Source organism: Eulemur rufifrons, chromosome 20 (assembly GCF_041146395.1).
Source record: "Eulemur rufifrons isolate Redbay chromosome 20, OSU_ERuf_1, whole genome shotgun sequence".
Classification (NCBI taxonomy): Eukaryota; Metazoa; Chordata; class Mammalia; order Primates; family Lemuridae; genus Eulemur; species Eulemur rufifrons.
In genome coordinates, this window is record NC_091002.1 from 3,670,099 (window position 1) to 3,694,645 (window position 24,547).

Below are 24,547 nucleotides of genomic sequence, written 5' to 3' on the forward strand. Positions count from 1 at the left end.
AGAAAAAGAGGAAAGAAGCAAGATTCTACATCATACCACTACCATATTCCTTCGCTTTCTAGTATGTTGATGTATTTATGTGTTATCAGAATTCTGGGTTTTCTTGAAAGGTCTTAGCTACTAAAAAAATTCCCACAGGACATTTTGGGGTTGTCCAATAGTCTGGGTGTCATCAGCATGGACAATGTTGATCTCTAGCCGGTGACCGTGTCACGTCAGTGTAGAGCTGTGTAGTGCTTACTTCATGGATTGACCTGAGCTACAGAGAGTGGAGAGAGAGGCCTGCAGGGACAGCTGGGCGCCAGGCTCGGCTAGAACTTGTGTCTTTCCCTTCTGTCACATTTCCTGGTCAGTCTTTTTTAGAGATGAGGTCTCACTGTGTTGCCCAGGCTGTTCTTGAACTCCTGGCCTCAAGCAGTCCTCCCGAAGTGCTAGGATTCCAGGATTCCAGGCGTGAGCCACAGGGCCTGGCCATGCCTGGTTAGTCTTAGGACTCCTGAGAAGGCGTTGTCCTCCCTTTTCTTGAGAAAAACCGGTCTTTGCAGAAGGCAATCTGGGAGCCCCATTAAAGGCCACTGGGAACCCATGTCTTTCAGAGCAAGAGGATGAAAGTGTAGGAATTCTAATAGAATTGGTGTCTGGGAACATGAAAAGAATGATTCTTTTCAAAAGTTTGGTGTAGTTCAATTCAGCAAATATTTATCAATTACCTGTTAACATTGCCTGTCACTAAGGTAGGTTCCCTGGGTCAGCGGTCCCCAACCTTTTTGGCACCAGAGACCGGTTTCATGGAAGACAATTTTTCTACAGATTGGGGTGAGAGGGATGGGGGGATGTGTGTGGGCCGTGGTGCAGACTTCAGGCAGTGATACGCGGCCCGTATCTTAACAGGCCACGGATCGATACCAGGGGACTGGAGCCCTGGGCGAATAAGACTTTGTCCTTGCCCATGAAGAATTCAGTCTAGTTTAGATTAATTTGTAAACAGGTGGGTTTTTTTAAATTGAAGTATGTAATTCAGGCCCGGTATGGTGGCTCATGCCTATAAACCTAGCACTCTGGGAGGCTGAGGTGAGAGGATTGCTTGAGGCCAGGAGTTCTGAGACCAGCCTGAGCAAGAGTGAGACCACATCTCTACAAAAAATAGAAAAATAAGCTGGATGTGGTGACTCCTATAGTCCCAGCTACTCGGGAGGCTGAGGCAGGAAGATGGCTTGAACCCAGGAGTTTGAGGTTGCAGTGAGCTATAATGACACCACCGCACTCTAGCTGGTGTGACAGAGCAAGACTCTGTCTCAAAAAAAACCCAAAAGAAAACGAAAGATCTAGGTAATTCATTCATATGATTCAAACCCAGAAGTTATGAGAGGATATGCACACAGTGAAAAGTTCCCTCCCAGTAGTAACCACTAGTGTATGTCTGCTGCGTTCTCCAAGGATGTGTTCTGCATGGATAAGCAAATACATGTCCATTTCCTATTTTTTTCTTTTTATTGAAATGGCACTTTATTATAGTCACCCTTGTTTTTTATTTTCTGCATACTATTCCATTGTATGGATATACTGTAGTTTACCTAGCCAGTTCTTTATCTTTCAAGGTATTTGGGCCAGCACAGTTCTAGGCGTTGTGGCAAGTGAGAGGTGGGTGTGAGCCTGGTGTGCTGTGGGAATCTGCAGAACTCTCCAGTCTGGGAGTGTGGAGAAAGGCTTTTGAACCTAGCTGAACACCTGGGGTGCAAGGAAGGAGGCAGGTGATCTTGGCAGAAGGCACAGCACAAGCCAGGCTGGGGCTTGCACCTGCTAAGTGTGCAGGGCAGCTGTGGAGAGCCTGTGGCCCCCGAGGCATAGAGTGGCAGGTGACTAGTGGCACAGATGAAGCAGAATGTGCATAACCTTGTGGCAGAAATGTTCTCCTTGTCATTTCCTGGATTGCTGACTTAGTGCCAAGCACTTTGAGACCCAGGAAAGAACCAGAAGACTTGCTCCCTGTCTTCAGGCATTTACAGGCCAGTGCAGCCCCAGCAGATGTGCTGTGGAGGTCGAGAGGTCTGGAAGGCAGGACGGCTCTGATGAGTGGAGAGGGAACGGGGTCATCCTGGTGGTGTAGCCCCCAGCCCGCCTGTGCCTGGTGCCCACAGAGGCCTTATCCTAGGTCTGTTTCCCTGCCTGACTGCGAAGGACACGGAAGCTCCGGGGTTGGGATCCCTGCTCGGGTCCCGTGTAACAGATAGAGCCCAAGCGCCTCCCACTATCCACGTCCTGTAAACAAAGGAAAACTAAAGACAGGAAAGTCAGTGTCTCTCGTTCGTCTCTGTTGCACTCATTATTTCTTCATTTACATTTCATTTCTTTTCCAAAGAGCAAGGCCCGTTGGAGGTGTTCTTCTCCTTTCTGTGACCCAGTTGACTGAAAACTAACTGTGGCCATGGGGCGCTATTCCTAGAGTGAAACTAAAGTCAAACATCTTTCTCCATCAGAACTAGAGTAGTTAGTGAGAATTTAAAGCTGTGAAGCCTTTGTTTCCTTCACCTAACTTCCATCTTCTAAAGAATTTCTGAGTATTACATTTGTTGCTAAAAACACTTCTGGTCGGGCTTTTTGAATTAAGTTTCTGTCTTCTATTTTTTTAACTGTTTCATTCATCAAATATTTATTAAGTGCTTGTTAGGTCAGGTGCTGTTCTAGGTGCTGGGAATAGGTAACAAAGATCCCTTCCTTTGTGGAGTCGAATCCAGGCTCGGGGAGCGGACGGTAAACCAGTTCTGTGGTGCGTAAGAATGTACATGCTATTGAAAAGGGGGGAGAGCTGGGTGAGGGCTGCAGGGGTCGAGAGTGCTTGCAGGAGTTTGCCGTGTCACAGACGGTGTCAGAGCAGGCTTCCTTGCCAAGGGGGAGTTTGAAAGAGAACTTGAGGTGAGAGGGAGTCAGAAGACACTCAGCGGGAGCACGGGAGCACGGGAGCAGGGAGGTAGGCAGGTATGCATGCTCATCCATGGTGGCCCGGCCCAGCCCTGTTTTGCTTTCAGTTTCCTCAATTCTCTCTTCATTCTTTGCATTCACAAGTAAACCAGAAGTTGAATTAATACATTAAACAGACATTAGGTAAGAAAACATGTGGTCATCTTTGCTTTGCAACCTAAGTGTTGGAAACCACTGAGTGGAGAGATGTCATAAAATGATGCCTTCACTATAGCATGAAACAAGACAAATAAGTCCCTGCCACAGGAATGGAGGATGCAGAAAAAAAGACTTCTAAAATTATGGCAGAAACCAGCATGCTCTTCACAGTGGTTTTTTGCAGGAGAGAGGAGGAGATGATGTACTAGATAATCAGAGACTTGGCCTGGTAGAAACTTTGCCTCAGGCCAGCAGACCTGAGTATCTGCTTTGTGCAGACCCCGTACCTGGACATGCAAAGATAAAGACAGCGTGGTTCCTGCTCGTAGGAAGCTCATAGTCTTGGGTGCCTGGCCCTCCAGCCTGCCTTCCCTGACCTCACCCTATTCCCCACTGTGAACTCGCACTCCCTTTCTTGCCCTTGCTTTTGCCCCTGCCCCTGTGGTCTCAAGGAAAGATGGAAAGAGAAGCAATATAACTGGACTGATCATTCCGCAACCTGCCCAGAGCATTTTCTTTCTCAAGTAGGAATCTTGTTACCTCCAAATCCATCTTTCAGTAGTGCCTTAGGGGTGATAGAGAAAGTTCTGGCCAGGGAAGCCTGCCTTGTTCCCCCTGAATAGCACTAAGTAATCTCACAGAATAGGTAAGGCCTTTCCAAAGGGGCCTTATAGTGCTGTGAATTACATGCCAGGTGCTATTAGCTACCTTTCATTAACTGCACACCTTGCACGTTGCCAGCCTCCTTTGCATGAAGCCTAGCCTTGTCTGTTCTATTGGCCTTGGCATCTGTTCAATTAGCAGTACTAATTTTTATTGTTAGGATAAGCTGCAGGAGAAAATAGTGAAGGTTAACTCACCACTCTAGGTAGACAAAACAATTCTCCTTCAGTTTCTGATTTAGGAGTAATTTCTGAAAAGTTATGTTAAATGAAAATGAAAATTGAAAGTAATTCGCATTTAGTTACATAATAAAAAACACATTTACTGAATTGATCAGTTTTAGACCCGTAAGACAATTTAGTTAGAAGCATAACAAAATCCTGTTAGAGAATTAATGATCATTCATTTTTAAAACAGCTCAGATTTTAAATTTTAACATATAATGAAATGTCTTTTAAAACAGTAAATATGAGGTGTATGCAGTATTTGCAATGTGTATTGAGAACAAAGTGTCAGGGGCCATGGGAGGTGCGGAGGTGCAGAGCGCGGTGAAAAAGGTGCATGATAGGGGGTTGCCCTGACCGCCAGCATACCAGGATGCACATGGAGACTGAAGCTGGCTGCCAGTCTTACAGCCCCTCACAAGGACTCTCCTTGATCACTAATGACAGCTGCTCTGTCCACCATTGGCCACATTGTGTCCAGTCCTCCCTGCCCAGGTCCAGGTAGGACTTCTAGAGTTCTATTAGTCAAGGGTGGAGCCTGGATTCAAACTCAGTCCTTCTGGGCCTGGGCACCTACCACTATACCATGGCCATGAGATGGGTAGGGTGTGAGTCTCCTTGCTGTCAGGAATCATTCACTCATCTTATTTGGATGACTGTTTCCTTTTTTGAATTTGAATTTTTAATTTGGTTTTAGTCTTAGCTTTCTAGTTCTTACCTAAGCAGATAATTTTGTTATAAAGACATTTAGGTTGGTAACTCTGCCTATAAGAATTTCCTTCTATTCTATTTCTTCTACTCCCTCCTGCCAGAGTATGTGAGGGAGAAGACCCTCACACACCTCCCATACCCCCCCATTTGCTGTAGAGCACCTCATGCCAGTAGAGGCTCAGGGCTGCCCCCTTATCTCTGCACTTCTGAAATCAAGAAATTTGCCTTACTTGGGAGTATTTCCTATTACGTTATGTTTTTGCATTGTAAGAGTTTTGGGGGATCTTTTTGTGAAGATTTTCTTTGCACTTCTAAGAAAAACTTTACTTATTTGCTATGAACACATGGAGTTTTTTTTTAATTCACCTTGCCCAGAACAGTATAAAAACTCACCAATTTAAAAATCTTGGGTTATGTTTCATAGTTAATAATGCTTGCATTTTTTCCTCTATCCTAAAAGTTTGTTAAAGTTTTTCTATATTTGGTTTAATCTAAACAGTTTCCTATATTGAACACTGATGTACAAGGAATGAATGGAAGTCAAGAAAAGCAGACCTGGTGGGAAAAAGCCTTGTACTCTCCTCTTTTTCCTACTTCAGAGTGTGAAGGTAAGGAGACCCACGTTAGTTAATTTACTCATTCTGATACCTCATTCACTAAGAGCAGTAAATTATTCTGCTATGAATGTCGGTCCAAAGAACATTTACCAAGAGATTTCTGTGTGACTGGCACCTTATCACACGCTGGGGACACAGAAATGAATGAAAACTGGACACTGCTCTGAAACTCACCCACGGCCTGATGGAGGCGAAAGGCATGGAAGGCATGGAAATACGTGAAAGCATTACTGAGCTGTGACGAGATGTGTGCAAGCCACCCTTGAGTCGTGCGGGAGGAATGACCAGGCGGTCCCTGTGGAAAGAAGAGCCTGCGCAAACGCAGGAGGGACTGTGGCAAGTTGAAGGAACAGGGACCTGTTGTGCTCCGCTGGGTTGCAGCTGAGGCTGGAGAAGCAGACAGGGACAGAGCACGTCAGGAGGTTTGGGAGCTTGGCTAAGTTAGGCAGTTTAACATGCAGGAAGGGAGAGCCTTCAGAGGAGTTCAGATTGGAAAGTGACAAGGTCAGATGTGTGTTTAGAACAATTCTAGTAACAGAGTAGAGATGGAATTGAAAAATTGAAGGGCACTGGCCAGGGATCTTAGGCTTTTGCAATGGTTTGAGAATGATAAGATGAAGGCCCAGACTAAGGCAATTGGCAGTGAAGTAGAAAAAGGGGAACAGAATCGAGGAGTTCGATAGAGGATGAGTTTGCTGAATGACTGTGAGGAGCAGTTAGAGGAGGCTGGGTAGGGAGGGAGATGGGAGCAGGAGCTGATTTGGTGAGGAAGATGATTTTAGTTTGAGGTATTTTTTGAGTGAACAATGTGTGAGCCTTCCAGGTGGACACACCCAGAAGCTGTAAGAAATCTTGACCTGGAATTTTGGGAGCAGTGGGAACTAAGGATGCAACCTGAATGGATTAGCTGAGCTTGTCCAGAGTGTGGTCTCGTGGTCTTCTGTTGGCAACCACATCTATTAGAGTGTTAACTCTCTCCTGTCAGAGCCCTGAAGGGCTCGTGTAAATCTTTTGCTGGTATTTACATATCCATATGTATCATGTCTCCCCAGCTAATTTATCGTTACCTTGGAGCTCATGACGTCTTGCTAGCCACAATGCCTTGCACAGAGCAGCTGCTTAGAAAGCTTCTGCTAGCTTTCCTTTGCAGCATGGGACTTAGCTGATGGGATAGAAGTCCACGTTGGCCAGTTTGACTCTTCTTTGGAAGTGTTTGCTTTGTTCTGGTCTGTAGCCACAGAGGGTTTCCCAAAACCCTGCCTTCTTCCTTCCCAAAGGTTCCACTGGATCATAAGGAGAGCGTAGGGCTGAGTCTTCACTCTAGCATCTTTGTTTATTTAACATTTATGAAAGGCCTGTTGCTGCTCTTGCTCTGCCATTAGCTGGTATCTGGGTAGCCCTTTGTTATTTGCACGGTGCCTTCAATCTTTTATATAAGCCCCACAAGAGCTTTATAAAATGTTGCCCCTAGTTCTCAGATGAGGAGGCTGAGTCTCAAGTTTAGTACTGTAATTTGTCCAGAATCATGCAGTTAGCTATTAAGTGTGGGCTTAATAGCACAATCCAGGTTGTGCTTCTTGTGGCCTGGTAGTCTTCTCCTGTGTAGCAGCTGTCTGTACCTGGGGCCTAGGTAGACACCAGGGCAGTAGGAGCACAGCCTTTGCTTCATCTGTGCCCTTTCTGGCAAACCGGGTGAGTGGAAGACACAGGTGCAGCTTACAGAATACAGGTAGGAAGTGCACAGAGCTATGCTCAGGAAGAGCCTGGTGGGACAGTGGGAGGCCACCTTGTGGGGACCAGTTCCTCACAATGATGTGGGATGGTTTTCACATAGTTTTGCCTCGTTAGTGGGTCAAGGGCTATCTTGACACCCTTAGTCCAGTTTTCTGTTATCAGTGAGGAATTTAGTTCCAACTCTTAGTTCCAGGTTCTTCGTGATCTGTACAGTCTCTAGGTAGGTACTGGTAAATGCTTGTATGTAATACTTTGTTTTTATTGTGAGGTGGCACTTGCTGGAACAGATAATGGTGGCCAATCTTTTGAATGACCTGTAGCTCACACTGAGAGTTGAATCCCTGCACGATGCCTTGCAGTGACGCCATGAAGCATCTTTTAGCTTATGTGGGTGGGACATACGGTCTCAGGAGGAGGTTAGCCAGGGAAACAGGTAGTCACTCACCCACTCAGCCAGGGGGGCTGGGGACTCCCGATGCTTCCAGGTTGCAAATGATTAACAACAACCATGTGCTGCTCTGAGCCAAGGGCTGACCTGGGAGCTCTCAGCATCCCTGGCAAGGAGGGGTGGCATTGTCCTTTTCTATAGTAAGGTGAAGAGACAGAGAGAGGCTCCAAAGTGGGGCAGCTTATCCAGGCACCCATCTGGCGGGAGAGCCCAAGCTCTTTGCACTCTGCCACCTGCCGGCCCTGCTGTGTGTTCATGTGTTCATCCTAGCAATTGCGTGCTACCTTGTGACAGCACTGTTCTAGGCTCTGGGGATGCTGAGGCAAACAGACTATGTCCCTGTCCCCCTGATCAGGTGCCTTCTGAGCAGGGGCTTGAGGGAGTAGGGCATAAACCATGTGACAGCTGTGGCTGCCTGCAGGAAGAGGTACTAGGCAGAGCAGTGGCTGGTGCAGGGGCAGGAGTGCGTTCGGAGTGTCCCAGCATGGCTGGCAAAGAGGGGACAGCACTGAAGAGTTGTGGGGACAAGGCCAGCCAGACAGCCAGACCACAGGGGGCCTTGCATCTCATGCCCTTGGATTTTCAGTGCTTTGAAGACTCATTTAATTTAAGTGTCTGGATTATTTTAGCCTTAAAGTGAGAGCCCTGCAAGGAAGCAGTGTAGACAGCAGTGAAGGGCTCAGGCTTGAGAAACAAAACTGAGTTGGAATCCAGTGCCTCTGTTCCCAGCTGTAGACCTTGGGTGGTGATTGAACCTTTCTGTGCCTTTGTCGTCTGTATTGGTAAAAGGAGTGCCTTCCTTATAGGGTGAAGTGCCTAGAACAGTGCCTGGCACATGGTTGTAGCCTGAAACTGGCTGCTTTTGCATGGACATCGTGAAAAACATCAGCAGCAGTCAGCATTGCCTTTCCCAGTGCCCTGTGGCGTGATAAAATCCTCTGTTTGTGCAGGATTGCTGAAACGGGAAGAGAAGGTGAAGGGCTAGGATGCAGATGGCTCTCCCTGCACCTGTGAGCATATCCTAGCCAAGGATAAGGGGTAACCAGACGGAGTGGGGCTTGGAGTGGGTGGGGGCTTGGCAGGGAAAGCCAAGAAAAAGATGCTTCCTTAGACAGGTGGAACAGGGGTCCTTCGGCCTCATCAGAGTGCACATGGCTTCCTCCCCAGCTGCTCTAAAGCAGGCCAAGCCCCAGGCCCATGTCTTTGGTTAGTGTTAGTCGTAGAAGATGTTGTTGTGTATGCCAGACACTGTACTTGAGGCTCTACACATATCACCTCTTTGAATTTGCACAGAAACCTGCGACGGGAAATGGTAAAGTTCCTGTTTCAGCGATGAGGGAACTGGGGCTCAAAGAAGTTAAATGATTTGCCCAAAGTTATATTACAAGTAAATAGCAGGCTGGGCATGGTGGCTCATGCCTGTAATCCCAGCACTTGAGAGGCCAGGACAGGAGGATTGCTTGAGGCCCTGAGTTCGAGACCAGCCTGGGCAACGTAGTGAGACCCTGTCTCTACAAAAATAAAAAAATTAGCCAAGCATAGTGGCCATTCACCTGTAGTCCCAGCTACTCAGGAGGCTGAGGCAGGAGGATCGCTTGAGCCCAGGTGTTGAAGGCTGCAGTGAGCTATTGAGCCACCCACTCCAGCCTGGGTGACAGAGTGAAACCCTGTCCAAAAAAAAAAAAGCGACCCAAGTAAATAAGTCAGTAGCATAACTTGGAATTGACTGAAGTCTGTCTAGTCCTAGAACCAACCTAGGTTATTCTCATGAACCTGAAACAGTAACTTGGAGTACTTGAAGCCATCAGAGAGAACTGAAGGTTGTGGACTCTTCAGTGTGGCCAGCTCAGCTGTGGGGAGAGGCTCAGCAGGGAGGGCCCAGGTGGCCTTACCATTGGCGCAGGCTCGCCACCCAGTGGTGGAAGGCACAGCAGTCATTGGGCACTGGCCTTGTCCTCTGGGGTTTTGTGCACGGGGTACACGTATGTCTACAATATATCTGATTGAACTATCTCATGGAAACTGTTCCAAGGGGTGGCAGGTGTCATCTGGTTTCAAGGAAATAGATGCTCAAGGGTGTCGAAGGACTTACACACCATGCATGTCAAAGCCAGAGTCCAAATCCAGCCCTGCCCAAGTTCTCACTCTTTCTTGTGCCTCTGACCCAGCCACCTCTTGCATGGAGTTACAAGGACTAAGAGGCTGGTCGAGATGAAGGGCAGAGGTTCTCAGCCATGGCTGCAAATGAGAATCGCCAGCGAGCTTTTCAGAAAATGCCCACACCATCCCCAGACTGGTTCAGTCGGTCCCTGGTGGGAGTCTGGGCTGCCCTGAAAGCTCCCCGGGTGATGAGAGTGCGCAGCCAGGGCTGACAGCTACTGGACTGGTTGGATTTATCTGACTTCTTCTCATTCCAGCTTACATTTCTTTCCCATTTTGTGGGCCGTTTGCCCGATCCCCACTAGCCTCATTTCTTTTCCCCGTTCCACAGATGTGATAAGCACATAGTTTAGTGAGCTTTTGAGCCGAGGAAGAATGAACGAGGATGTTGCCCTGTTGCGTTTTCTCCATTGCACTTCCCCCTGTGTGAGACTCCTTGTTCATTGCTATATGAACATACGTATGGTGCGTCGCCTGTCTCCCTCCACGCGGATTTGCTCTGGAGGGCACGGGCCTTGTCGGTCTCTCTGTCCTGTGTTCCCAGGGCCTGTCACTTCATAGGTGTGATATGTTTTTGTCCGATGAATGTCTCATGGTGGAATAACAGGAATGTATGGTTATGCTGGCCTATTTTTTAAAAAACAACTCACTAAGCAATGTAAAAATTTTTTTATTGGCACAGCATTTTTCTCTTTCACATCTGGCTGGCTGGGCTTTTAGTGACTACTTAAAATCTCCAAAGGGTTGGGATACCTACTTGATCTAACTTTTCAGCAAAAAAATGAAACAAAAATGTGTTTCATAACTGTATCTTAATGGAATTTCCCCCTTTCCCTCTTTTCCCTTCTCCATTCAAAATGATTAAGAATGTTATACAAATGCCAAGGGAGAGAATGGTATAGAAGAATATCCAGATGTTAAAGAAATACCCAGTAATGAAGAACGTCTGTTAGATTTTAATAGGGTAAGTGGACTGTCCTCCTTATTGTTAACTTAAAAATGGCCACCACCTCATTTGTCACTCTAGTCAGAAAGCTGGAGTCACGTGAGTGCCCCACGCCCCTCCCAGGAATCGGCAAGGTCTGTGGGCGTGGCCTTCCTCTTCTCTAGCCCTCGGATTGGGTCTGCTTTGTCTCCTGCCTCGACCATTACTGTCAGGGCTTCCTAGGAAGAGTCCCCAGCTCTCTCTCCAGTCTTCCCCTCACATTGCTGCCAGCTGGGTTTCTAAATGCAAAGCTAACCTTGTGGCTGCCCCTCGAATCTTTGGGTGGGCACCCTTTTCATCTTTCAAAGTACACCACAAGGGAGCCCTTCCAGTGTCCTTTTTCCTGCCTGTCTTGGCCTCTGCAGAACAGATTCTGTCCTGTTTGTATCTTTGCTGCACCCTGTGTGGGACACTCTTTGCTGCAGCCAGAGCATTTGGCTGCATTCGATGTCTGCATTTCTGCCTCCAGAGCAAGCCTGGGACCACCCTGAAGGCCAGTACAGGGCCTGTTCCTGGTTCAGTCTCATCTCGGGCCTTCCCAGTTAGGCAGACAGGTGAATGAATCTAGGGAAACTTCTTTTCCTTCTCAGTGTTGCTTGTCAGTGTCAGTTCAAGTCCTGTAGGAATTGTCTTCCCGAGCACCCTACAGCATCACTGTCCAAGTCCTGCTGCCGGCCTGTCGGATTTCACAGGACAGGCCGGTGTTGGAGGCCCCTCGCCAGCTCCGCCCAGTGCACGGCTCCCACCTCCACCCAGCGTCAAGGCCCGAATGGAGAGTGGGCGTCAGTCTTCTGTCGCCTTCCACACACAGCCCACCTGCCAGTCCTGCCTATTCCACCTCTCAGCCACTCCAGACCCCCCCCCCCGTCCCCACCACCCTCCCCTTCGTTCAAACCACTGTCCCCTCTGAATGGCTACTGTGGTCTTTCCAGTGTCTGTCTCCCTTCTTCTTGTCCTCTTTCTCCAGTCTTCTCTTTACACAGCGGACAGAATGGCCTCACAAGTGGTATCTTTTTTAGTCCTCACAATGACCCTGTGAGGTAGGTGCCATTGCCATGCCCATTTTGCAGAGTAGAAAACTGAGGCACGTAAAGATTAAGGACCACGTATCTAAAGTCACAGAGCCGTATATGAAGTGCACTTGTAAAGTGGGCCCCAGAATCAGCAGACTCTGGGGCCCACACTCCTAACCATGATGAGTCCCCTTGCCCTTGCATGTGGGACAGATCCACACTCCCTGCCATGCCTTGAGGCCCTGTGTGTTTTGTCTCCGTCTGCCGCTACTCTCTCTCACTCTGTGTGGCTTTCCTGTGCTCCTGCCTTGGGTTCTCAACCAGAGACAATGCTGCCTTTTAGACATGGGGTGGGGTGTTGCCAGTCATGTGACGGGGTGAGGGGAGCTTTGCTAGTGGCTGTGACTGCAGAGGGACTTCTACTTGCATCTAGTGTCCTGGTGGCTAGAGATGCTAACCTTCTGGTGGAGGGACAGTCCCACACAGCAGAGCATTGGCACCTCTGCCCAGAACTGCCTTCCCGACACCCCTGTCTAGAGCATTCCCTCACTGCCTGAGGTGTGTGCTGCAGTCTGGAGTCGAATTTGTTGGCTTGCTTGTTTGTCTTCTCACGGAATGGGAGCCCCACATGCCATGCCTGTCCCACCACTGGAGTCCCCGTGCCCAGCACGGTTCCTAGTCCGTAGCAGGCAGTCAAGACTTGTTGAGAAAAGAAAAGAAGTCTTTGTATTCTACCCTAACATAGTCAGCATTCTGTCCAAGTGACTAAACATGTAGAATTAGGATTTGGGGTCCTTCATGGATAGGGAGGAGAGGTTGTTTTGCTCTGAAACGGTAAAACTCTTTACATTTTTGTAACTTTCTACAGGAAACAATTTCATCTCTATATATAAATAAAGAGTATCTCAGCCCTTTTGGAAAATAATGTGTCTTTTTGATCTGTTGAAAATTGTTTCAATCTTAGGTGTCTTCTGTTTATGAAGCAAGATGTACAGGAGATAGAGATTCTGGAGCAAAATCAAATGGCTTCCGCAGAAAGATGTATTCCAGCGCGAGCTCCGGCTCGGAAGACACAGGCTCAGAAGGTGGAGGTGAATGGGTGGACCCTAGCGAAGAGGAACTCTTCTCTCGAACTCATCTCTAAACCTGCAAAGTAGTACAAATTATTTTTTAAAAGTGATATGTGATGGAAAATTACTCTTTTGTGAGCCTGTTAATCTAACACAACTTAGGTTTCTTCTTCAATTAACTGATTCAGATCAGTAATTATCTTTCTCTTCTTACTTATTTTAGAGTTGAGGACAGCTATCCTGTTGAAGATTTTTTTTCCAAGCTGTTAAATTCTTGACTATTTGAAATAGACTAGATTGTGTTGTCAAATCAAGAATGGGTGTGCATGTGCTTGTCTTAGAAGTTTCACTGCTTTTTGCATCTTAACTGCAGTTAATTTTCCTTCTCACTGCAGTTATATCACTAGTACCTTATTAGCATTGCAGTGTCAACAACCACTTCTGCTTTCAGAGACTTTAGCTTTGGAACATTTAGGCTTTGTTCTCTAAGAACTGGGATATAAATCCTTACCCTGCAGTGGCTCAGTGCCTTTTGAAGGCCAGAGAGAAGCATGGGTGACTCATCTGCAGTCTTCATTCAGTAAAATCTCATGTACATTTGAAGTGAGAACCACAAGGGTGTGCTTTTAGAGACTTACAAAATACTGTGTTTTCTATCTTAGGATTTTTCCCTCTAAAGTATCATGGAAGATACTATGGTTTGTGACTTTCTTGCTAACTGAAGAAGCCAAGGATTTTGGGGTGTGGGGCAGTATGTGAGGCAGAGTGGGGTATGCTCCCCTCCCCACAACCTGTTCTTGCATTTATACCAAAACGTCATTCAGGGTTCTTTGTGGTGAGTCTTACAATACGTGGTAAGGAACATAGTTGCAAATTATTATTTTCTGGTGACCTGCATTGAATTGAAGCCCCCAAAACTTGAAATTGTAAACATATGGCATTCAGTAAAGGCCACCTCATCACCCAAAGAAATCTTTGGCTGCTGCAGCTAGCTGCTCTTGTGGCTGTGATGTAGTGTAGCTTATATCTCATTTTGTGTTTGAGAGAATGTTCTGGGCAGGTTCTGTGTGTGGTGGGGCGGGGCGGGTAGAGTAATGGCTTTCCCACATGCCTGTGCGATTGCTGTGCTGACTGTCCAGTGTCACTTGGTGAACACAGGGGTCAGGACACCTGGACACGTCATGTCTGTGCGTGCTGATCACCTCCTTGAGCTGTCATGACGTGCAGCAGGTCGAGGCTAGAGGAGCAATATTTGTTTTAAATTGTTTTTCTTTTTTTACCAACTTGTTTTAAAAAAAAAAAAAAACAACACACACCTAATCTGTGAAATCCATTTAGCATGTCTGGAACATCAAGAACAGCAGAAAAGTCTGATAGGGACTAACAGCTTCACGACTGATTGTGACAGGCAATAAATACAGCATTTATTAGCTGGGAGCTGAACTGGCTGTGAAATCTATGATTTGCTTTGAACGTTTGGGTTTTGTTGCCTTTTTCTTAATTGATAACACAGAAAATGCCATCAAAGGCCGTGGAGTCTCCGTGGTCCTGTATGTCCTCACTGTGAGAAGCCTGGCGTCCCATCAGGTGTGATCTCACCACAGGTTAGGGTTTATTTTTATACAGCACATCTTTTGACACTTTAAAGTGGGTTTGTGTGTGCGTGTGTGTGCATGTGTAAGGTTTTGTGTTGCTGTTATTTATTTACAGACTTCAGATAAGTTTTTATGTATTTTTCTTTCTTCTGGAGCTTCCTAAAAAATGATTAGCATCTGCACTGAAATATAATTTAACAGCAAAGGCAAAAAAGGATTGGAAGTTATAAATTCCTAAAATCACTACAGTGACGATTATCCTAGAAATCGTTGCTTATGTAGCTGAGACCAAATAATTAGATTTCAGACACAACCTTGAACACAGTTGATTTTGGACAGCTGCTGTTTGTAAGGAAAGGGCTCTAGGTGGCAAAGGTGCGGACTTGCTCAGACATGGGTGAGAAGACACAGCACCTTCCACAGGGGAACGGGGATGGATTATAAATGGGCAGAGGGATTAACAAATTATGTATTTATTTGTTTTCATAGTAAAGTAGCTGAAGCTGAGAGGCTTTCAGCAACAGAGTTGAAAGTGTGGTTTTTAGTTTTGTGAATGGATGATCACAAAGAAAAAGCATTAAAAAAAAAAGTTGGCAAACGCTGAAACGCACTGTGGTATGAAGCGCATTGCATATCCATAGCACTGAAGTATCGGTTTCCATTCCTGGGCTGAGATGTTTTCCCCCATGGTTGTATTGTTCTGATTTCACGTACACCAGAATAACTGATTTTTTTTTTTCTTGTGGAGTTAACACCAAATAAAAATTTTAAAAACAGTTTGTTGTTTTTATTTGTCATGGTAAAGATTTTTATGTAAAGAAGCCCAGCTTTTTAATTATAAGCATCTGTGGAAGATAGCAAGGGCCCGGGTCACGTTGTTCCCGATGGAGATCAGCAAGCTCTCCTTCAGGGGACTCTGCAAATGCGGCTGTGCTGCCCGCTGCTGGAGGAGAAGCTGCTGAGAAACGGGTCGGCCTTCCCCAGCCACCCCACGGCACACAGGAACCATTACCGCTAGGTCTGTCTTGCAAAAGAAAACACAGCATTTTCGTCCCTAGATGGTAGACAGAGCTCATTCTTTCTTTTCTTCTGAAAAAATAAAACTGACATATATGTTACCATGATTGATGTTAATTGTAAAAAAGAAATCAGTGTTTTTAAAGAAGTGTAAGAGAAAAGGAAAAATCATCCGTACTTCCATCATCCTGAGACAGTAACTACCAGCATTGCGCAGCCATCTTTCAGACCTCTGAAAGTGGGGTGTGTGGCAGGTCCGTAACGTAGAGAAATGGGCATTAAAGAGGGTGTGTACCTGTTCTTCTCTAACTTCAGAAATACGTACCTACTCAGATGTCTTTTTCATGTCAATAATTATAGAGCTACATAATTATTTTTATAGCTGTATTCCATTGTATAAATTTACATGTTCCTCATTGATAAAATATTTAGAATTTTTTTTTTGTTTATTCAGTATCTGAATATTTCTGTGGACATCCTTAAACATGTACAAAGAGACTTCAGAAAGTTCATGGAAAAATGGAATTGAAAGATAAAATATAAACTGCGTTTCTCAACGTAAGTTCCATCAGGTTCAAGTTGCTTTGTCAGTGATGATACCAGCCATTTAGTCCATCCCTAAAGGACTAAGGGTCCTGGGCACTTAACCATCTCCGTGCAGCCTTTTTTACATTATTAACTGAAGAAAAACGGGTGCCCTTTACAAATTTTTTAAGATTAGGAAACAAAATGAAGTCAGAAGGAACCAAATCAGGACTATAATAATTTTCCATAAAAACTCTTCAAAAATTGCCCTGTGTGACGAGCGGAGCGAGCAGGAGTGATGTCGGGGTGGAGAAGGACTCCGTGGTGAGGCTCTCCAGGGAGGTTTTCTGCTAGAGCGTTGGCTAACTTTCTCAAACACCCTCAATCAGCAGATCTTATCATTCTTTGTTCCTCCAGATAATCAACAAGCAAAATGCCTTGAACATCCCCCAAAACTGTTGCCATGACTTTCGCTCTTGACTGGTCCATGTTTGCTTTGAGCGGTCCACGTCCACCTCTTGGTAGCCATTGCTTGGACTGTGCTCTGACTTCAGGACCGTACCCGCAAAGCCATGTTTTATCTCCTTCACAGTTCTTCAAAGAAATACTTGAGGATCCCACTTGTTTAAAATTTCCTTTGGAAGTTCTGCTCTTGGCTGCAGCTGATCTGGGCCCACCAAGCAGAAAGTTTGCTCAGCTTTAGTCTTTCGGTCGGAATTGTGTAAGCTGAGCCAGTTGAGATGTCTGCAGCGTTGGCTATTGTCTGCTTCAGCCACGAGCAAGATTTTTTCTCTCAAAAATTGATGTGGATGATCTGCTGCTACAGGCACCGTCAGCAACATTGTCTCGCCCTTTCCTACCACAAGTCATCCACTGGTTAACTGCTGATTTCTTTGGGAGATTGTCCCCATAAACTTTCTGAAAAGCAACTGAATAATTTCACCATTTTTCTCTCCAAGCATCACCATAAATTTGATCTTCAATTTTAGTAGAATTCATGTTGGTCTGATAGGGCTCTTTTCAAACTAATGTCTTACCCTTCCAGCCTCAAACTGGATCCTATTCCGACATGTTATAAGTTAGTATGAGTTTATTTTGGTGCACAAGAATTTTGAAATCTGTGCATAGGTTTTTCATAATATGACTTTTCCATGAACTTTTTGAAGGTCCTTTGTATCATGCATTGCTGTTTATTGAAGGGAAATTCTAACCTCTGGAATGCCTACTGCTGCACGTCACAATGTCACAAACATGGAAAAGAAGAGGTTCTTAGGGCCTATTTTTGAAGTTGAGCATCCATTTTCTCACCATTCTATCAGCTGTTAACACTCAACTTTGGTTATTTCAGGCAAGCACTTTTTTTTTTTTATTATTAGCTTGTATCCCTTTTATCAGGGGACAGAGAAAAAGTGGGTTAAATTTTGTTTTATCATGTTTTTCTTTATTGTTTCTGGGACGTATAGGTGTGTTTTAAAATGCTTTTTCCACCTTAAGAGTATAAAAGTCTTCCGTGTTTTTCAAGCACCCAAATAGTTTATGTAAAGTTCATCTTTGAAGCGTATACATTGTGTACAAATATTGAGGCTTAAGGATTTGGCTGTATTTTTTCCCAGATAGTTGGCCAGCCACTCCGACACCATTTTTATCGAGTTCTTACCCTGACTGATAGGAGTCACACCTGTTACCAGGATGGCCCCCTTCACAGGTGTGCCTGAGGTTGGTGCAGAACAGGGCTTGATGCATACAGACACCTTTTCCTCTTGATTTTCCTAATCTCAGACGGGCACCTGACGGCTGTCACCTTTTGCTGTGATTCTCTAAATACTGTCAGCATAATTGCTTCACAAATGCCCGTACTGGCAAGAGCAGGGTGGGTGCTGAGTGACCCTGTTGCCCAGGAGTGCTGATGTCACAGCTGAGTGTCTTTGGAACCGTCCTGGGGGTCAGTGCTCAGGCCCCTGCTTGTGACTGCTGCTTCTGCCACTGCAGATGTCACCCTGACAGGCTCTGAGCACAGGCCATGATGGCTCTGGCTGCCCGGGAGGGCCTAATCTGCGCAGCAGTCCAGTACAGAAAGGAAGCCCCTGTCCCTGGCTCCCTTGACAGCAGCCTGTCGGATGGCGTCACCAGCCCGGTGCTGCTGCAGGCGCAGAGAGCGGGAAGTGAGCGGCTGCTTCAGAGCCCACCACTGGCCTTGCATCACCTATGTGGTTAGTTAATAGCATTTTCAGGGACAGTTGCCTCACTTTATCACGCTAGTAATGACACCACCTCACGTCTGGATGGTGTCTGTGTATGTGCTAATAGTAGTAGCAGCTCTCACTGGGGCTCACAGCGTGCCAAGCGTTGTAAGCACTCTATGGGTATTAACGGCCCCATTTTACAGATGGGAAAACTGAGACATAGCGAGACATTAGGCATTTGTCTGGAGGTTGGAGCCAGGATGCAACTTGGGTACTATGACTACAGAGTCCATTGAACACTCCAAAACCTCATCTCACCAGAATCCCACTAACTCTGAGAAGAGGAGGAGGGGTGGCTGCTTCTGCCACGCACTCTTTTCCTAACCCTTGTGAGTTACGTATTCCTGCATATTTGCAGGGATGTCATTTCTGGGAGTCCTGACTCTCCCCTGGCCGTGCACCTTTGGGCGAGTTATTGTCTACACCTTGGTATCCCCAGGTGAGAATGGAGGTTACAGTAGGACCCCTCATGTAAGGATTGGTTGACAGGATGACATAGTCCATCCACATAGATGCTAGAGTGCAAAGGTCAACAAGACAAGGTCCCTCTGCTCCCTGTGGTCTGCTGGATCCTGGACACACAGAGCAAAGCCGGAAATGCAAAGAAGTTGCCACATCAAGTCCAGTAACTAAGGAGAAAATCCCGTCTTTGCAGGCTGCCTCTCAGTTCCCCCGTTCGCCCCGTGGTAGCGGAGCCCAGTGAGGACCCTAGCGGGGTCTGTCTCCGGGACTGCACGTTACTGCCCCTCCTTTCCATGGGGCCATTGGCAGGGGGTGGGGTTAAGCTCTACAGAGGCCATTCATCCCTGACCGTGGTCACCTTACCATCACCTCATCCTGCAGGGAGGGCACACCACCCCTTCCAGACAGGAAACCAGCTCCTCTGGCTGTCCCTGGCTCCTGGTGGTGCTCAGGCCGGAGCGCAGGGACCAAGGGCAGCAGCAGAGCCACGTGTGCCCGCTGGGGCCTGGCCAGGGGCTCCAGACCCCCGTGTCTGCAGGAGAGGATGGTGGCAAAGGGGCCAGCAGATGGTCTGCCACTTACCACAGTCCAGGGGACCCCACCCTCTGGTCTGCCTCCCCAGCAGGCTCTGTCACAGGTGGGGACAATGGCCGGCGCCTTCTAGGTGAGGCCATGTTTTGAAGCTGAGGGGCTCATTCAACGTTCATTCTCAGAGCTGTCCTGAGCCGGGAGCCCTTCGGTGCACGTGTTTTTGTCAGTTCCTCCTTTGCTGCCACCTGAGAAGATGCGATAGGAAGAGCCCTCACCTCTTGCCCTCAAAGGCTGTGACCCTGAGCCAACTGCTTTCTTCTCAACTGAAATGGGGACCCCACCTCCGCCCTCCCAGGGCCGGGGGACCCCACCTGATGGGCCACAGGGGAAGCTTCTGCTCATTTCCTGGCACAGAGTACAGTCTCCCACGTGCTCCTGCCCTCCCCACCCTGCTCTCCCGGTCCCCACGGTGGGACCAGCAGTGCTGCCTCCCCTCGACGCGGAGAGGGAAGGACCCTTGCTTCCTGGGGCTCTGGGAGCTCCTGGGGCCCTTGAGCCCATCCGCGGTGACCCAGCTGCCGTGCACAGAGCAGATCTACGTGCCCGCCTTCTCTGGGTCCTTCCTGGCAGTGCTGGGGTGTCCGTCGCTGAGGCCCAGAGTTTCCGAAGGCCTGGCCCAGGGGTGCCCACTGGCGACGGTGAGCTGGGGTCTGCTGTTGGCTCGTCAGACTCCCAAGTGCAGGGCCCCACCCTCATGCCACAGTGGCAGCCACCAACTGCAAAACCAGCATGGCACCCCCACTAGCCCTGAACCGACCGCAGAACTGAGGTCTGGGAATCCCCTCCGGGGCTCCCGGGACCCCACTCCGTGCCTGGCCTGCGCACAGGCCTGTCTGCTCTAGGGAGTCCCAGGCTGGGACCCTGAGGGCGATAGCACAGGACACCCAGCGCTTCGTGGGCAGAGCCAGGAGGGTTCTCTCTGCTGAAAAGGAGGTGCTATAAACCCCAGGCTCAAGACCAGGGGCTTCCCAGGGCTCCTGGGCAGCCGGGCCCTCTTCCAGTTGGCTCAGCTCCCAGGCGATGAGTGCCACAGCCCCTGGCCCCGGGCCTGAGGGTACCGTCCATGGCTGTACTCTGGATCCGGTTCCTGGCGGTCACAGATGTCAAACATAGCCACTGTGTCCTGCCACAAACCGCAGCTGCAGGCCAGCGATAAGGAGTGGCCAGCCTCCCCCAGGCCCCCCCTCCGGGCTGCCAGGCAGGCACTTTGCATGTGCTTTCTGCTCCGGCCTCCCTACAGCCCCGTGATGATCACAGATGGGAAACGGGGGAAATGGCTCAGAAGAATTAGGGACACCACCAGGGTGGCAAAATTAATTGGTGGCAGACCCTGGCTCTGAGCGACAGTGCTGCCCGGCGTTCACACAGCTGGTCTGGAGCCGGCTGCACGCGTGGTGGTCTGTGGAGAGCCTGCTGGCACCACCTGGTCTTACCAGGGGGCCGGTGGGCTTGGCCCCTCCCGCGTGAGCAGGCATTCTCTCCTGCTTCCCCTCCTGCCACCGCCTCTTCCCGAGCTGGGGAGGAACCAGAGAGCCCCGAGCCTCAGGGTGACCGACTCCCCCGTACGGAACTCAATTCCTGCACTCGAACCGGGATCCCACTCCTGCCCAGGGTTGGGGGAGTGTCTCAAACAGGAGGACATTTTCATACCTGGACGAGGCAGTGAGCAGCGAAGCCTGGTTTTCCTGTTGACTTGTACACCTTGAGCCTTCAGGGCTGTCACAGTGGAGGTGGGGACAGCAGGTTGGGGGTGTTTGGAGGCTGGTGTCTTCATGTTGGTGGTCAGAGTGCTAATTAGGAAGATAAAGAAGCTTCTGGGCCTTGGTCTCCCCCACTGTAAAATCTGGGGGTGGGCCACTGCCAGTTCAGAGACCACCTCCGCCACCATGAGGACAAAGCAGTGGCTCTGGGGGTTTTCAGGCTGTGGCACCAGGCCTGGCACCTGTGGCGTCCCAGTGTCTGTGGAGTGAATGATGGTGCCCAGGGGCGCCCTGGGACTCCTCCACCTGGGCACGTGCAGTCGCATTCAGACGCTGAGGCGGCCCCAGGGCAGGAGCGCCGCGCACAGGGCGGTGGCGGCAGGAATCGGCCCCACGTGAGGGAACTCGGAAGAGTGAGGCAGTCGCCACAGCGGCTCCGCAGGGCCTGAGCCTTGCGCACAGCGTCCAGAGCTCTCGCCTATTCAACAGCACGTGTCAGGGACCTACTGTGTGCCGGGCCCTGAACCCGTTGCTGGTCAAAAATCTTACTTTTCTAAACAAAACTCCCTCAACTCTAGTTCTCTGGTAATAATGACATCACGATTCCTTCTTTAATCTCTCCCAGACACACTTCGGAGGGTCTCTCTGGCCCGCCTGGGCCACAGCCTGTCGGAATTTTTCTAGGGGTTTGAAGGAAACGGTGGAAGCCCCGCTGCAAGCCTGGACAGCCCTCTTCCTGGGAAGGCTTCGCGTATCCTGCCCCAAATCTCCCCGCCCGACAGCCTGTCGGGACCTGGTGCGGGGTGACCTGTGCAGGCGCCAGCTCTGCTGACCGCTGAGTGGCCCAGAGGGAGGCGGCCCTGGGCAGGGCAGGGCAGGGCGGGGGAGGGGGAGGCCCAGGCAGCATTTGCACACGCAAAGCGGGCTGGCCCCGTGCAGTGAGATGCACCGGCATCTGGAAGAGACACTGGAGTGGTTCCACCCCGCGGCTCTGCAGACTCGCCATTGACAACGTGGTTTCCTTCCTGGCAGCCTCTGGCTCTCCGGCGAGTGTCTGCAGATCAGAGAAAACAGCGGAAACTTCTGCTGGGGCACAGCCATCCTGGGGCCATGGAGCGTGCGGAGCCTTGGCCCGCACAGAAGTGGGGGGCCAAGTCCGCTCCCAGCCCCGTGGGAGGAGGGGAGGCCGCGAGGCACTGGAGGAACCTGGGGCGCGACTGCCGGGCTCTGGTTAATCCCGGCACCCACCGAGGGCCAGGACTAACCAGGGGGCCTTCGTCCTCTCTGAGCCTCAGTTTTCTTGTCCGTAAAATTGGAATTTTACTGCCCAGGATCAAAAGGAGTTACGTGCCTGGTACATATGGGTGCTGGACAGTGCGAGGTCCCTCTTTAGCGCCCTAACATCAGTTGTCACAGCAGGGTCTCCAGTTGGTTTAGCAGAATCTGCACCTCAGGGTCCCGGTGGGTTTGGCTGGAGTGGGTGTGACGATGTGGGGAGAGGTGGGGGTCGAGGGTCCCTGAGTAGCCTCTTGCAGGAGTCCACGTTTCCCCCCGGAGGCAGCGGGGCGGGCGGGGTTGTGTGCAGGGGCACCACGCGTGCGGTGGGTGAGCGACAGACCCAAGGTGGGGTATGGATTTTAGAATCGGCTGACACACAGCAGGGAACCTGCTAGAACCTTTATAGCTTTTCAGAAAAGATGGCTGTGATGTTCTCCCCTCCCACAGCTGGATGAGCTCAGTGTACAAATGCGAATGAGCACCGGGCTGTGACCCGTGGGCTTGGCCTGGGCTGCACCGTCGCTCCCCCCAACCTCGGTCTTCCTCTCTGGAGGAAGTGGAGCTGATGTCCCCACCGCCAGTATGGCGCTGAGTTTGGTGACTCAGTCACGGGTGGGAAAGCCCTGTACAGCCTGTGTGTGCGGAATGAGCAACGTCGTCAGTGCAGCTCCCTGCAAATACTAATAGCTCTTAGCGTCCTGCGGCCGTAATACAAGGCAAGGGCAGCGTGTGGCCTTTGGAACCGGATTTGAACGAACTGTAAAAAGACATGGCTAAAGATAATTGGGAGTTAGAAGATGGTGAGGGATTATTCATTTTATTAGCTATGCTGGTGCTACTGCGACTGTGCTTCCAACAAAATTCTTCCTGGTAGACACTCGTAGAGAACGAGCTGAAGTGTTTTCATGTGAACAGGTACGTTTGGGAGGGGAGGAGGGGAGAAGAGAGAATGTTGGTCACTGTTGAGATGGGTGTCAGGAGTTCACTAGACTCTTACCTCTACTTTGCATATGTTTGACATTTTCCATAATAAGAGTTGCTTTAAAGATTTTTAAAAATGTTAGAAATGGAAACAGCAAGGTTTTCAGCCAGCCCGGGCATGATTCTGAAGAGCCCAGGTGGAACCAGAAGGAAAAGTTGCTGAGATGTTGGGATCCCAGTCTCTGCCCTGGTAGCCTGGCACCGTCCCCGCCTGGGGCTTGGCGCTCCGGGCAGCCGTCACCGGGGCAGCCAACTGCGACTGCGGAGCGAGGAGTGCGCTCCATCAGCACTTAAAATAAAAGGTCCTGCCGCATGTGTCCAGGGGCCATGTAAAATCAGCGTCCACTCCCCAGGGTTGCTGGGAGCCCCTCCCATGCTTGCTGACCTTGGACCTCTCCCCAGACCCCGAGCTCCTGGTGGGCAGCTCCGCAGACCTGCGGGACCCCCTCTTGCCGCTGCAGCCCCATTTCCCTACACCTGCCCGCATCCTGGCGTGCAGCTTAACGTCTTCACCAATGACTGCCCCTCGCTTGTCCAAGCTGAAAATAAATGCCAGGCACCCTTCTCTGACTGGGCCCCAGCGCAGGTAGCAACACTGTGTCATCTTATTTATTAATTTTAAAAAATGACGCAGTTTCCCTCGAAACCTTTTTCTTGCCATGCTATTCAAGAACATTCCATGAGGGAGGCAGGTACCCTCCTTCCTTAGAAGGTGACTCATTAAGAAGCTCCAAAGTTACATGGTTGATACAGCGATCACCCTGCTCCAGGATGTGCCCATCACTGCTGCCAGCCCACGGGGACTCTGGGTAGCTGGAAATGGAACTCTTGAGTGTCTTCAAGGTGCCCAGCCATTCTCCGCACCGCAGACAGGCTGACCTTTGCAAAGTGCAAATCAGATCTCATACCCTCACACCTGGCCCCATCTTGGCTCCAACCACATGGGTGTCCCTACTATTGCTCCCCGCAATGCTCCTCCCAAAATTCATATGTTGAAGCCCTCTCGCCCACTGTGATGGTGTTAGGAGGTGGGGCTTTGGGGAGGTGATTAGATCATGAGGGCTCTGAATGGGATTAGTGTCGTAAAAGAGCCCAGAGAGCTCCCTCGCCCCTTCCACCACGTGAGGGCCCAGTGAGAAGGTGCCATCTATGAACCAGAAAATGAGCTTTCACCAGACACCAAATCTGCTGGCACTTTCATCTTGGACTTCCAAGCCTCCAGAACTGTGAGAAATAAATTTCTGTTGTTGGTAAACCACCCAGTCAATGGTATTTTGTTACAGCACCCCAAAGGATGAAAACACAACATAACCACAGGGCCTTTGCACGTTCTGTTTCCTCTGCCTGGGGCGTATTTCCTCCCTTCTCCCCCTGACTGACTGCAACCAGCCTTCAGGTCCCAGCTTCCCTGGA

General features: G+C 49.3%; 1 protein-coding gene across 2 annotated transcripts in view; it reads left to right on the forward strand.

Moving 5' to 3' along the window:
* Positions 1–15,070, forward strand: part of KIAA0232 (KIAA0232 ortholog) — an 88,050-nt gene extending 72,980 nt beyond the window's left edge. Inside the window, exons 7-9 of one of the 2 annotated variants that reach the window (XM_069495795.1) lie at positions 5,215–5,323; positions 10,541–10,638; positions 12,637–15,070. In XM_069495795.1, coding sequence (XP_069351896.1) covers positions 5,215–5,323; positions 10,541–10,638; positions 12,637–12,816 — 387 coding nt within the window. In that variant the 3' untranslated portion in view covers positions 12,817–15,070. The remainder of the gene's footprint in view (positions 1–5,214; positions 5,324–10,540; positions 10,639–12,636) is intronic. The other variant, XM_069495796.1, reaches the window with a different exon arrangement.
* The last annotated feature ends 9,477 nt before the right edge of the window (positions 15,071–24,547 follow it).